Source organism: Procambarus clarkii, chromosome 10, assembly GCF_040958095.1.
Source record: "Procambarus clarkii isolate CNS0578487 chromosome 10, FALCON_Pclarkii_2.0, whole genome shotgun sequence".
Taxonomy (NCBI): Eukaryota; Metazoa; Arthropoda; class Malacostraca; order Decapoda; family Cambaridae; genus Procambarus; species Procambarus clarkii.
The window spans coordinates 20,996,959-21,010,694 of NC_091159.1; the positions used below are offsets into that span (position 1 = coordinate 20,996,959).

Sequence of the window (13,736 nt, forward strand, 5' to 3'; positions counted from 1 at the left end):
GGGACAAAAAACAAAGGTCCACCCATTGAATGACAATTGATTTGAAGGTTTTCGCTTCTCTCGCGGAGGGAGAATGCTTTTGCCTTTTGTGTGCAAAGTTATGAAATGTGACTGGTGTGACGTAGTGGATGAGCACATTGCTGTTAAGTGTTAAACACCGTTGGTGCTGGTCAGTAACTGGACGGATGATTGCGTGGATAGTTCAAAGCCAAACAAGCCTCCTGTCACTATCCAATGGTTACGCCATCCAACTAGCGAGTACAACCAAATTAAACCCATTTATATTCAAGAAGTTGAACGAGTTATCTTTCCCACTGTGTAGGACTTATCACAACATCTGCAAATTCTACTTTTACATCATCCGGGTGGAGTCTACAGTAGCAATGTCGTTCATTAAGGTGTTGAGTGATTACCTTCATAGTTATGTTTATTCACAATTATACAATTGGTTAAAATTGTTTAGACAAAGTGTTGAGCAAATACAATAAAAACTATAAACAAAGACAGCATTGCCTGCATTCTAATCCTCGACCAGTGGCGAGAGTGAATTAGTGAAAGATCCCACCAGAGCACCTAAGAGACTCCGTCATTGAAGACTGATGTTCCCATAGTCAGTGAAGGAGCCAGCCAGTGGAAACACTTGCAAACTCTCAACCGCAATCAACGTTTCCAAATGACTGCAAACAGACCAAATGAGACGACCCCCCCCTCCCCCATAGAGGGAGAACATTGCCACAGCATTGCTAGAGTCAGCTTCTGGGGAAGGACAAAGCACGCATCCTAGAAGATTCCCCCCCCCCCCCCTTCCCCTCACTATCACCCCATGCTGGGGACTTCCTGTTGGCAATCCGTAATTCTGCCTTAGGCACGCACATGGACCATAGGTCTCTTAATTATTGATGATGCCCTGCACCTTGTCGCCCGTCTCCACCGAACACCTGTGTACCCGCGACAATGTGTCGGCAGAAAAATACGGCAGCCATGAATCTGTCCCAAGTCAGAGAGGAAGATTGCTAGACGTGAAGTAGTCAATGACATCAAGAGAAGTTTGGCTGTAGCTCAGCGTCCAGCACAAGGGATCCTCAGATGTGCACACCTGACAAGTCTCAAACGCCCAGATGGAGTTACTCTGTAGCCTTGGAGGGATGGTAAACAGGTTGTGTGCATCTACATTAGTTGATAGGCCTGCTGAGGCTGCCACCTTGAGGGAGACCCAGAAAACTAATAAGTACTGGGTCTTAGTACATTGTTACTGGTTCGTGCCAATAGGCTTCAAGACCCTGGGCACTTGGGGTAAAGGTGCACTTACATTCTCTGTAAGAATGCACCTTCTGTGCACCTTAGTTCATGCCCCCTCAGTTCGGGCACTTGTCTGGTGGTAAACCTCTGAACCCTCTCCAATTTAGTTTTATGCTTGACGAGATATGGACTCCATGCTGGAGCTGCATACTCTAGGATTGGTATGACACACTAGGTTCTGAATGATTCCTTACACAGGTTTCTAAAGGCCGTTTTTATGTTGGCCAGCCTGGCATATGCCGCTGACGTTATCCTTTTGATGTGGGGCTTCGGGAGACAGATCTGGCGTGATATCAACCCCCAGGTCTTTCTCTCCGATTCTAGAAGAATTTCATCTCCCAAATGATTCCTTGTATCTGGGCTCCTGCTCTCCATCTATCTTCATTAGGTTACGGTGGGTGGATGGTTGGTTACATCACTAGGACGTGATGTGATGTGTATGGATTGGAGGCAGACTTCATACACATTTTCAAATGTAGATATGATAAGAGCTCAATAACCTCAAAAACCTGTACTGTCCAGCAGATGGATAGTCGAGAGGCGGGACCAAAGAGTCGAAGCTCAATCTCCGCAAGTACAACTAGGCGAGTACACACAAAACTTTATACTTAACACACTTCTTCCGTTGAGTGAGGGAATTTTCAATTTTATTTTCTTTCCTTATTATGCACCCCATACCCATCCTGTGGGCGGTGGGGGGGAAGGGTTACAGAGGTATATAATCTGTTCAGGAACTGAACCCCAGTTCATTTAGCTAAGCAAGTGAATCTTTTGAAGCTAGTTACACAATTGTTATTGTAACACACACAATCCTTTACACAAAAACATATATCATTAATATTTTCTATCACACATGTGCAAGCATTACCCACAGTAAGCAAATTTTGGATACTTGGCTAAGTGAGTGTGGTGGTGGTCCTGAGAATTAAATCTTAAGCCACTTAAGAAGGTAACCCTTAACCTCATGCGCGCAGCCTCATAAAACCGCAATCCCTTTTGCCTTATCAAAGGACCTTTAATATCAACATTCTACTTTATTATGCTATTAGTTAGATGGCTGAGAATGCGGTTAGCCGTGTTCTTGTCCTTTAACAAACCCGGTAACTTTTTCCCAGTATAAAAATATTGTATATGAGGCTATTGGGGATAATCTTTTTCCAGATTCTGCACGTGTTGGATACAGTACTGTATAAGAACTGTAATTACCACAATTCTTAGGTTTCAGCGTAGGAACACACACCGTACATTTTCACTGTACCACCACCACAGTATGACGTTGTTGAGTGGTTAAGCAAGGGGTTCCCAGAACACATCCTCCCCCCCCCCTCCCCCCACATATGATTGGTCTTCCTTGTTACTAATGAGGTCATCCTCATCCTTCTATTATGCCTTGGTTGTCTCCTTATCTCGTAATGGACTTAAGGAGGATGTTGCAACACTTATTAATTCTCCAGTCTTACCCTTGGAGGTCGGTGTGGGCAACAAGCCTATCCCTTGTCCCCCCCCCCCTCCGTATCTATTTTGGTCCACATTCCCCTAACATCTCTTCCAAACCAACTTGTAAGTCTTAATCAATCTCAATCTCTCAATCAAGGTTTTCTCAAGGTTTTCAGCTTTAAGGAATTATTTATTTCAGTCTGATGCACTTTGCTTATGGCGGACATCTTTTAATAAATATTTATTTAGTAACTTTCCATCCCATCCTCCTGAAAGGGTACTACTTTTAGTAACTATTTGGTGGAAAGCATCAATATGTAGTGATGGACAATCAGTAAACCACTATTTATAGTATTCTGCACGATCTAGATACTCTGATAATTGTTCTCTCTCTCTCTCCCTCCCTCCTCACCTTCTCCACCCACTCGCTTGACTCGCTTGACTCATCCCAACTTACCTCTCCACATTCCACTCCTCCATTCACCCGCCATGAGCCATAGCCTCCCCACCTCTCATGTGACAGTGAGCGCGCCTCTTCTACCCGCCATAACCCCGCCACGCCTGGCGCCCGCCACAGGCTCCTTACACCTCTCAACCCTCCGCCACTTCCCGGATATTCACTAGGGAGGGGCGGGAAGCCCATACACCGGGGAGGGGCGGGAAGCCCATACACCGGGGAGGGGCGGGAAGCCCATACACCGGGGAGGGGCGGGAAGCCCATACACCGGGGAGGGGCGGGAAGCCCATACACCGGGGAGGGGCGGGAAGCCCATACACCGGGGAGGGGCGGGAAGCCCATACACCGGGGAGGGGCGGGAAGCCCATACACCGGGGAGGGGCGGGAAGCCCATACACCGGGGAGGGGCGGGAAGCCCATACACCGGGGAGGGGCGGGAAGCCCATACACCGGGGAGGGGCGGGAAGCCCATACACCGGGGAGGGGCGGGAAGCCCATACACCGGGGAGGGGCGGGAAGCCCATACACCGGGGAGGGGCGGGAAGCCCATACACCGGGGAGGGGCGGGAAGCCCATACACCGGGGAGGGGCGGGAAGCCCATACACCGGGGAGGGGCGGGAAGCCCATACACCGGGGAGGGGCGGGAAGCCCATACACCGGGGAGGGGCGGGAAGCCCATACACCGGGGAGGGGCGGGAAGCCCATACACCGGGGAGGGGCGGGAAGCCCATACACCGGGGAGGGGCGGGAAGCCCATACACCGGGGAGGGGCGGGAAGCCCATACACCGGGGAGGGGCGGGAAGCCCATACACCGGGAAGGGCGGGGAAGCCCATACACCGGGAAGGGCGGGAAGCCCATACACCGGGAAGGGCGGGAAGCCCATACACCGGGGAGGGGCATATTGACGGGGGGAGGGGGAGGACATACACGTACGTGTGATGATGGGTGGAGACGGACTCCATACATAGACCCATATGTAGATACAAGAGCTTAAAAGGCGCGGGAAACTCTACATCAGTTGAGAAGCGAGATCAAAGAGCCGAAGGTCAACCCCCGCAAGCACAACTAGGCGAGTACACAACATACGTACGTCATCTATCTAAACATCTATCTTTTACCACCACCACTTCAATATAACCTATTAGGGAACAATGTATTTACTCAACACTTGGTAGCAGTAAAAACATCTGACAAGCATACTTAATCTCCATGTTTTTTTTTATCAAATACAACGTAAGCTATTTAGCAACAAATACAATTTGTACGTAGCTTACAGAGATTCTCCAACCCAAACCTTCCCAACTTAACAAGTAAAATTTAGCATCTTGTATTACGGGCTATTCATGCCCGTGCCACTTCTTGGGTGGCTGAAACTTCATTAATCAATCAATCAGCACCTTGTGACAAGTTTAAGGGCTCGTTCCACCCTGGGAGCCTAAGATATGGGCACGTTCCACCCTGGGAGCCTAAGATATGGGCACGTTCCACCCTGGGAGCCTAAGATATGGGCACGTTCCACCCGTAGCCTAAGATATGGGCACGTTCCACCCTGGGAGCCTAAGATATGGGCACGTTCCACCCTGGGAGCCTAAGATATGGGCTCGTTCCACCCTGGCAGCCTAAGATATGGGCACGTTCCACCCGTAGCCTAAGATATGGGCACGTTCCACCCTGGGAGCCTAAGATATGGGCTCGTTCCACCCTGGCAGCCTAAGATATGGGCACGTTCCACCCTGGGAGCCTAAGATATGGGCTCGTTCCACCCTGGCAGCCTAAGATATGGGCACGTTCCACCCGCAGCCTAAGATATGGGCACGTTCCACCCGCAGCCTAAGATATGGGCACGTTCCACCCGAAGCCTAAGATATGGGCACGTTCCACCCTGGGAGCCTAAGATATGGGCTCGTTCCACCCTGGCAGCCTAAGATATGGGCACGTTCTACCCGCAGCCTAAGATATGGGCACGTTCCACCCTGGGAGCCTAAGATATGGGCTCGTTCCACCCTGGGAGCCTAAGATATGGGCACGTTCTACCCGTAGCCTAAGATATGGGCACGTTCCACCCTGGCAGCCTAAGATATGGGCACGTTCCACCCTGGCAGCCTAAGATATGGGCTCGTTCCACCCGTAGCCTAAGATAAGGGCACGTTCCACCTGGTACCTGGCAGACAACTCGAGTCGTCTGTAATCTGATACAGCTTATCTCCACTCTCCGAAACTGCTCATTTAACTAATATCTAATTTAACTAATTTTCATTTAACAGATAGCGCAATAGGCATCAGTTAAACTTTAACAGAGCTACACAAACAGGTTTATGTACATTATCGCACAAAGATGTCGAGGAATATATATGGTGGTAGACTATTCCACAGGATGGATGTGGAATCCCCCCCCCTCCCCACACACACACAAAAAGGAAAATAGTTGAAACATTCAATTCTTTGATTAGTGAAGCCAAGCAAACTGTGAGCAGCTTTAGAGCGAGTGTTGGGGGACCATACTTCAATACTGCTTGATGGTATTCTGGGAGCAGTTATACTCCCCGAGCCCGGCCCGGGGCCAGGCTTGACTTGTCGAGAGCTTGGTCCAACGGGCTGTTGCTTCGAGCGGCACGAAGGTTCACATATCCACCACAGGAGGGACCACCAAAGTGCCAAATACCCGGGCCAGCAGACTCCCAGCGTCACAAGAGTGCCATCTGAGCCAGCATTGGCACTTGAGAGAGCCCATTATGTGCCTCTGTAACCCTTTCCACAAGATGGGTATGGAGTGCATAATAAATGAACTAAACTTCATCCATTCATGTGGACGAGGAACCAGTGGGTTGAGCGGGTGTCACTGTGGTGTGCGTAAGATGGGGATCCGGGTCGTAAGATACATGACGTAAGAGGGCCTCGGGCCAGAGATAAAGATGCTGTGACCTTATGCTAATACACTTCCTCATTCTCATGGGCGACACACATTACAGTGATATATTAACAGGCGGCTCAAGTGCACGAGACCAGCATTCACAGAGGACACGGCAAGCCTTCAACTCATAAAACATACTTTCCAGTAAGACAGACAATAATATATTTAATGAGGATTCACCATCCCCACACACACACCAAATATGTATTTAAACGAACTGTATAAAGAAACCGAACTACACGAGTGAAATAAAAACAAATTGAAGCTGTAAAGTCAATTTTAATCAAAATCGTAGCAAATGATTTACTCCATGTAAAGCCTTTATACAACATAGTATTGTGCAAAAGCTCTATTAATACCGTAATTCTGCATTTACTGATGAAATCTCGTTATGTTGTCGGTTACAGAGCTACCACCTGCACCTAGACAAAGATGGGAGAGGCATGAACTAACCTGAGAGCAGCGTGCACAACACACAGGTACTGACCTGAGATGAGGATGCAGTGGTCCGTGATCTCTGCCACCATAGACCTGTAGGCGTTCTCTGTGATGGCGAACCTGTAGAGCAAAATGGGAATTAGTGCCAGGCCTGATCTTGCCTGCCACGCACGCATGCACGCACACTTACCAACACAACATCAATATCTGTCCTCTTGTGCTCTGGGGTTAATTATTTCACTAACTATGCAAAATTGTAATTAATTTTGTCAATAAAGATGTTAATAATAAATAACTAACTGGTTCTGAACTTTCTTATTTAGTATAACGATGAAGATATTACCTGTATACCGCACATGCTTGTACCAGGCGTTGCTAACCTTCAAAAAATGGCTAGAACGAAATGGCACATCACTAGAGCTTACAATATAGCTTCTCACTTGCTGAACAATGTTATTTACACGCATTTTCCTGTCTATTTTACAAAGGTGATGTGTCAGGAGCATCCTAGTACAGTACAGCTGAAGGGTTCACACTAGGGCTGGAGCGGCCAACACCAGCAGCGGCAGTAGTAGAGTTGGAACATGCAAGATCTTACCTGTTACCTATGATTATACACAGTACACTAGGGTGTGGGTAAACCCCACCGCATAGGATCGAACCTTCATCACGGCTCCTACTGATTTTCTTGATTATATTGTGTAGCTACTGATATAGTTGCCAGACAGGACGACGTTTTGCTCAACAACAACGATCTAGGGATACGACACGGGATAGCAACTAATCTAAAGAACGGCCTATTGACATAGCTCGAGTGCATGGGGGAGTTGTGTAAGACCCTGGTTTGTGTCTCAGAGAGGCTGCAGGATCCAGTAAGTTCAGTAGAACTTCGGTTTAACTGTTTTGACCATGTCGTAGATCAGTTGATAAAGACAGCGTCTGGGATGGTCTCGGACGTAATTTCGAATCCTCGTCACGGCCCTTGTGGATTTGTTCCATCTAAAGAACGCCTGGTGATGCCTGGCCTGAAGGCTCACTACTCCCACCTGGCGCTATGCTCGGTGTGCACAATATTGGCGGGAGAGATGGTGGATATTCAGGGATAACAAATGTAGGTTTTATATATTTCAAAGGTTGACAAAATGGAATCCCGCCAATGAGCGAGGACTTAGGCTAGAAGTCAAATGCAATTATTTTGAAATTTTAGAGCAAATTAAATGTTGAAAATCTGTTTTACTGTTCATAAGGCAAAAGTCGACTTAACATTATGAGGCATATTTTGGAAGAGCAGCAATATCACATGACGTCAATGGTGACAATGTGTAACACACTAATATGACGCATCAGTAAATACATGACTTGTTCTTACAAGCTTCACACCGTCCAGTTAACAAGTTTAGTGCTATACAACCCCCCCCCAGCTCTTCCTCTGATTCTTCAAAGATTTCCTGTCATTTGGTACCTTATATCCTGCCTACTGCTCCCAGTACCGTTTCATTATTTTGCACTCTGTTGAGTTTAACTTGTAACCATCTGTTTGACCATTCTTTCAGTTTTCCCGGTCGTATTTAATTTGTAAATCTTCTACCGTGTTTTTTTCTTGTATAATCTCCTTGTGTTTGCCTGCAGTTAGTTCCGATGGCCCTGCTCTCCAAGGTGGCATGGGGACACACTTGCCTGGTGATAATTGATAAGATTGCTGCACCCCGTTCTTGTCTCTCCTCAAGTCCCTGTACCTTTTCCATGACATTCAGCTCGCCATTGTTCCACTACAAATTATATTGAACAATGGTCCGCTTCTCTCCTCGTTCTCCAAGGCCTCGTGTACGTCTTCCTCAGCTTCTCATTATTTCAAGGTGACAGTTCATTTATATAAAAAGGTATATATTTTAATTTTGACGAACTTTGAACTGATGGGACGTAAGCAGATTCCGTGTATGAATTTGTAATTAGATCTGACAGAACCCAAGGAGCTCCGGGGCAAGTAAACTAGTCAAAGATTGAGAAACAAGACCAGAGAGCGGCATGCTAAACTCGCAAGTAGTAATCCTGCTCTTGGAATGGCCTCTTGGGCGATACATAGCGTCTTTGGAATGTCAAGTGACACAGACGGCACTACATCGTCCTCCCAGCTTGGTGCCCTCCTGGGAAAACTACCTACTGTCAAGTCATTCTAACCCGAGCCAACCCATCCTTACCTAACCGCAATTAAAACAAAAGTTGCATTCTATGTGTGTTATGTACAAAGCATATCATGTCACTATGACCTCAATTTTAAACCGGCTCAGGTTTGAGTTTAGTGGACTGAAGGAGGACAACACTGAGGCTCAGAGCTCTGCGGGTCACAACCTGCCGCCCCTCACAGTGAGGGCCTGGTAACTCCACCTCCACAGTCAAGTGCCCTCACAATCTCTGCTAACTTCCGCGGCACTCCGCACCACTGCCAAATATTATTTTATGGGGGCACTTCAAAAAGAACATTAAGCTTTTGTTTTGCCTATTTACAATATACACCTCCCACTGCAACTTCATTTACTCTAGTATGTGTGTGTGGGGGGGGGGGGGGGAGAGTTGTCTAGGAGGGGAGCATACACGATGCTGCAGTACACAGGGGGTGGCGACTGCTTACCGAGTTACGGGCTATTCATGCCCGTGCTCCCTTTTGTGTGGCTTAATCTTTATCAATCAATCTGCTTACTGAGTGACAGGAGGCATCACCACGACACGGCCCCGCGCACCAAACATTAATCCAACACACACACCTGAACACGTTGTACTGAACGGGGTGATAATAGCTTGAGTAACCTCATCCCTTTGTATGTATTTATACCTCAATAAAGTTATTTCAGTTTAAAGACATGTTGGGAGTACTCACACATGGGGCGGCACCTCGTAGAAATTGACGTTCCTGTACCTCTCGAGGCATTCCTCTGTGTACAGACCAAGGTCCTTGTAGGGGTTCACGGAGATCACCACCTGCCCGATGTAAGTCTGTACAAAAAAGGACAAATACAATGTTTAATAAACCAAACACGGGGCAATATGGCAAATTTATAACAAATTATTCCCAAGTTAAAAAAAAAAAGCGGTAGCCAAACGACTGCGCCAGTCTGTTACCTAGAGTTGGTACAACAAGGATCAATGTGTTCCAGGCACGGTTTCTTACCTTAAACGCACTGCTACGTGCGGTCCGACAAGAATCACAGCCCGGTTGATCTGGACCCGTTTTCATAAGCAGTTACGCAAGTACTTACGAACGTGTACATCTTTCCTCAATCTTTGACGGCTTTGGTTACATTTATTAAACAAGCATGAAAACTTCCCAATCAACTACTACTGTTGTTATAAACAGCCTCTGGTGCTTCGGAGCTCAATTAACCGTTTAATAATTGTAAACAAAGCCGCCAAAGATTGAGAAAAGATACACAGGTTCGTAAGTGCTTGCGTAACTAACGAAATTATCTCTGTGCAGATTTTGGAACGATTTCCTTTAAGATTTCCAGATGTAAATAATATCTGCTGTGCACCCGCTATAATATTCTAAGCGGTCCTAGCAATTTAGCCATTATATTTAGTAGATTGCAGAAGTGCAATAGATATCCCAAGAGAATTATATCAATATTAAAGGCGCAAGACTTCTCAATTCTCCACCATATAATGTAAGGGGCCTAACTAGCCGGCCCCGCACAACACACCCCCAGAGGCAACCCGTCCTCAGGCCAGGCTTGTTAGAGGAGCGTCACTCCCCAGACACGCATTCGTCAATGTTAATATACTGTGTAATCAAAATTAGTTTGTTCTCGTATATAAATTATTACACAATAAAATTCAATTCATGTTAGTTGTAGGTTAGGGTGTAGTGGATATGTGGGCCGTTCCAAGCAACAGCCTGTTGGACCAAGCTCACTAGTCAAGGCCAGGAGCTTGTGGAGAAGAACTCCCAGAGCCCCATCCAGGTACAATCCAGGTTAGGTGTTAGGTTATGTTGGCGATTGTTTGTTTGTATTACATGGGTGAAGCATTTACAAAGACAGAAGTCACGACCTCTCCGTAGGGTGCAGTCGCATCGCCAAAGATCTCCAGTATCAGCTCTTGATACTGGTAATGGCTCCAAAGGGCCACTACTTACGGGCTATTCATGCCCGTGCCACCTTTCGGCTGGCTTAATCTTCTTCAATCAGTTACAGACTTGCAATTCGAGCGGAGGACGTCAGCGAAGCACTGCTGGAGACGTGCATCCGCCAACAGTCTAATAAACAGTTTTCCTTCATAAACAAGACGTTTGGCGGCTGGATTAACGCGTATTTGGTCTTTGTTGATAAGGCCGGGCTGCCAAAGGATATGTGATCAACTGGCCGTGATTCATACGTCAGACTACGAGCAGTGGCGTCTAACAGACTGGTTACCTGGAGCATACCTGGAGAGTTTCGCGAGTTCTTCTACCCCTTGACCCCGGCCTGGGGGGCCCAGGTTCGACTTGGGATAACTTGGTCCAACAGTCTTGGTTATCTTGAGATGATGAGATGAGATGATTTCGGGGCTTTTTAGTGTCCCGCGGCCCGGTCCTCGACCAGGCCTCCACCCCCAGGAAGCAGCCCGTGACAACTGACTAACACCCAGGTACCTATTTTACTGCTAGGTAACAGGGGCATAGGGTGAAAGAAACTCTGCCCATTGTTTCTCGCCGGCGCCTAGGATCGAACCCAGGACCACAGGATCACAAGTCCTGCGTGCTGTCCGCTCGGCCGACCGGCTCCAAGGGAGCCGGTCGGAGCGGCCCGCAGGCCCACATAGCCACTACAGCCTGGTTGGTTTAGAACTTCTTGCAAGAACCTGTCCAAGTGCCTCTTGAAGACTTCCACCTTTATTCCGCCAATGTTTCTAATGCTTGCTGGGAGGGTGTTGAACAGCTGTGGACCCCTGATGTTCAGTATTCTCTGTGCCTATGGCACCTCTACTCCTCACTGGTTCTATTCTATATTCCTTCTGTATCTTTCGCTCCAGTTTGTTATTCTATTGTGCAAATTTGGGACCTGGCCCTCCAGTATCTACCATGAATATATTATTTGATACATTTCTCGTCTCCTTTCCAGAGAGTACATTTTGAGAGCTTTGAGACCGTCCCAATCATTTAGGTGCTTTATCGTGTCTATGTATGCCGTATACGTTCTGTATTCACCTAATTCAGAGATTTCTCCTGCTCCGAAAGGGAAAGCGAGTACTGAGCAATACTCAAGATGCGACATAGTCTGGTTGACCAGACAACCAACCAGAAAGCCTGATCAGAGACCGGGCCGTGAGGACACTGATCCTCTGAACCACCTCGAGGTAAACCAATCAACATTAGCCAACGTCATTACAGGTGAGGACCAATCACTACGCTTCATGCTTCAATGTTCCGTAAACACAAGGGTGGTGGTGGTGGGCCAGACGACCCAGTTTACTGCTCGGAGACTGGACATTGCCTCAGTGGCCAACTCAGGAAATGACCCAAAAATAACACACTAAGGCCATGTAGCAACACGCCCAAATACACCATGACTTCAGTGCTTCAGGAAACTTGCGTAATTATACAGTTTCACTTCCCAAAGTACCATCCTTTCTCTGAGGATTTGTACACATTTGTGTCCTTCAGAATCCGTCCACTTTGTCTACTCTTGAATAAGTGTGAAAGTAGTGTACTTCAATTTCTATATAAACTAGGACACTAACAACTAGTGTCCTAGTATTCCACTGCCCCCTAGGATACTAGGGGGCAACAAGACTCTAGTATTCAGGTAGGTGAATCCAATTGTCAACACAAATTGGAAAATTTCAACTTGAGGTTGAAATCTTTACTACAACTCCATGACTATAATCCTGCTAATATCTAATCTATCCCCCGTGGTTCATCAGGCGACCTGGTTAAATTGAGTACCACCTAGAGTCATACACAGTGGTCCCCTATGATAGTCAGCCACTCCAGCCTGTCTGTGTGTTATAGGCTAGTTGCTTGCCTGCCTGCCTCTCCCCACAAACGTCACCATAAGCCACAAAGCGTGGTGTCAACAAAGCGTGGTGTCAACAAAGCGTGGTGTCAACAAAGCGTGGTGTCAAACACACCGCCCACAATCACCTCTCTTCACTGGATGTCACCCACGCCTCGCTCCGCACCTGGGTTTTAATTACCTGCTCGCGGATGACGCTTTTATTGTTTGCGTCACCCCAGCTGCCGAGGAGGGGGGGAGGGAGAGGGGAGGAGGGGGAGAGGATAGGTCGAGGAGGAAGGTGGGAGGGGGAAGAGACGCCACGGGAATCCCCCACACCAATGGCTACCACACCTATGTGCTGATAGCCTTGCTTGTGCTTCCAGTCAAGTGGTTTTTGTTTGGAATATGTTTTTGTATGCGCTCGCTGAGTAGTTGTGCATGAAGGGTCAAGCAACAGCTCCTGAGCTCCAGCTTCTCGGTTGTTAGTTATCAAATCCAATAGCATCTGACTTGTAGACTTCATCTCGCCTGCTGATCCAAACTAAGCAACGTGTTAGCCTCAACTATCTCCCCCCCCCCCCTTTACCTTACCTTGGCCATACCTTGGTAAGAGATCAAGTTCTGAGAGTCGTGCTACTCCCGGCCCGGCCCGGCCCGGGCCTCTTAGGTCAGTTGTATCACAGTGTGCTTCCATCCATCCCCAGGTCACATTCCAGTAACCAGTTATTAAAAATAGCTTCATTCTGTCGTGACCACGAGAGACGCCCCGCTCCTGTGCCAGGTAAGTTACGGGCTCACCATAGTCCGTGCTACTTGGAACTTATTCCGAGAAGCTGAATCTATAACAACAACAACATATCGTGACCGTGTATACCTTTTGGCGCCTGACAGCTGGGTGGACAGCGCTTCGGATTCGTAGTCCTGAGGTTCCGGGTTCGATCCCCGGTGGAGGCGGAGACAAAGGGGCAAAATTTTTCTTTCACCCTGATACCCCCGTTACCTAGCAGTAAGTAGATACCTGGGAGTTACAGCTGCTACGGGCTGCTTCCTGGGGGGTGTAACAAAAAGAAGGCCTGGTCGAGGACCGGGCCGCGGGGACGCTAAGCCCCGAAATGATCTCAAGATAACCTCAAGATAATCCTGCATGCAACGCCCACCCCCCCCCCTCCAAGAGAGCACTATCCAGCGTCTCTCCCCACCCCGTCAACACTCCACAAACCAC

At 47.8% G+C, this 13,736-nt stretch overlaps 1 protein-coding gene across 7 annotated transcripts in view; it reads right to left on the minus strand.

The window, feature by feature from the left end:
• Myo61F (Myosin 61F) overlaps positions 1 to 13,736 on the minus strand; it is a 123,083-nt gene that overhangs the window by 31,923 nt on the left and 77,424 nt on the right. For all 7 annotated transcript variants that reach the window (XM_045727664.2, XM_069321688.1, XM_045727673.2 and 4 more), the window contains 2 exons: positions 9,421 to 9,536; positions 6,595 to 6,665 (listed from right to left, as the gene is read on the minus strand). In XM_045727664.2, coding sequence (XP_045583620.1) covers positions 6,595 to 6,665; positions 9,421 to 9,536 — 187 coding nt within the window. The remainder of the gene's footprint in view (positions 1 to 6,594; positions 6,666 to 9,420; positions 9,537 to 13,736) is intronic.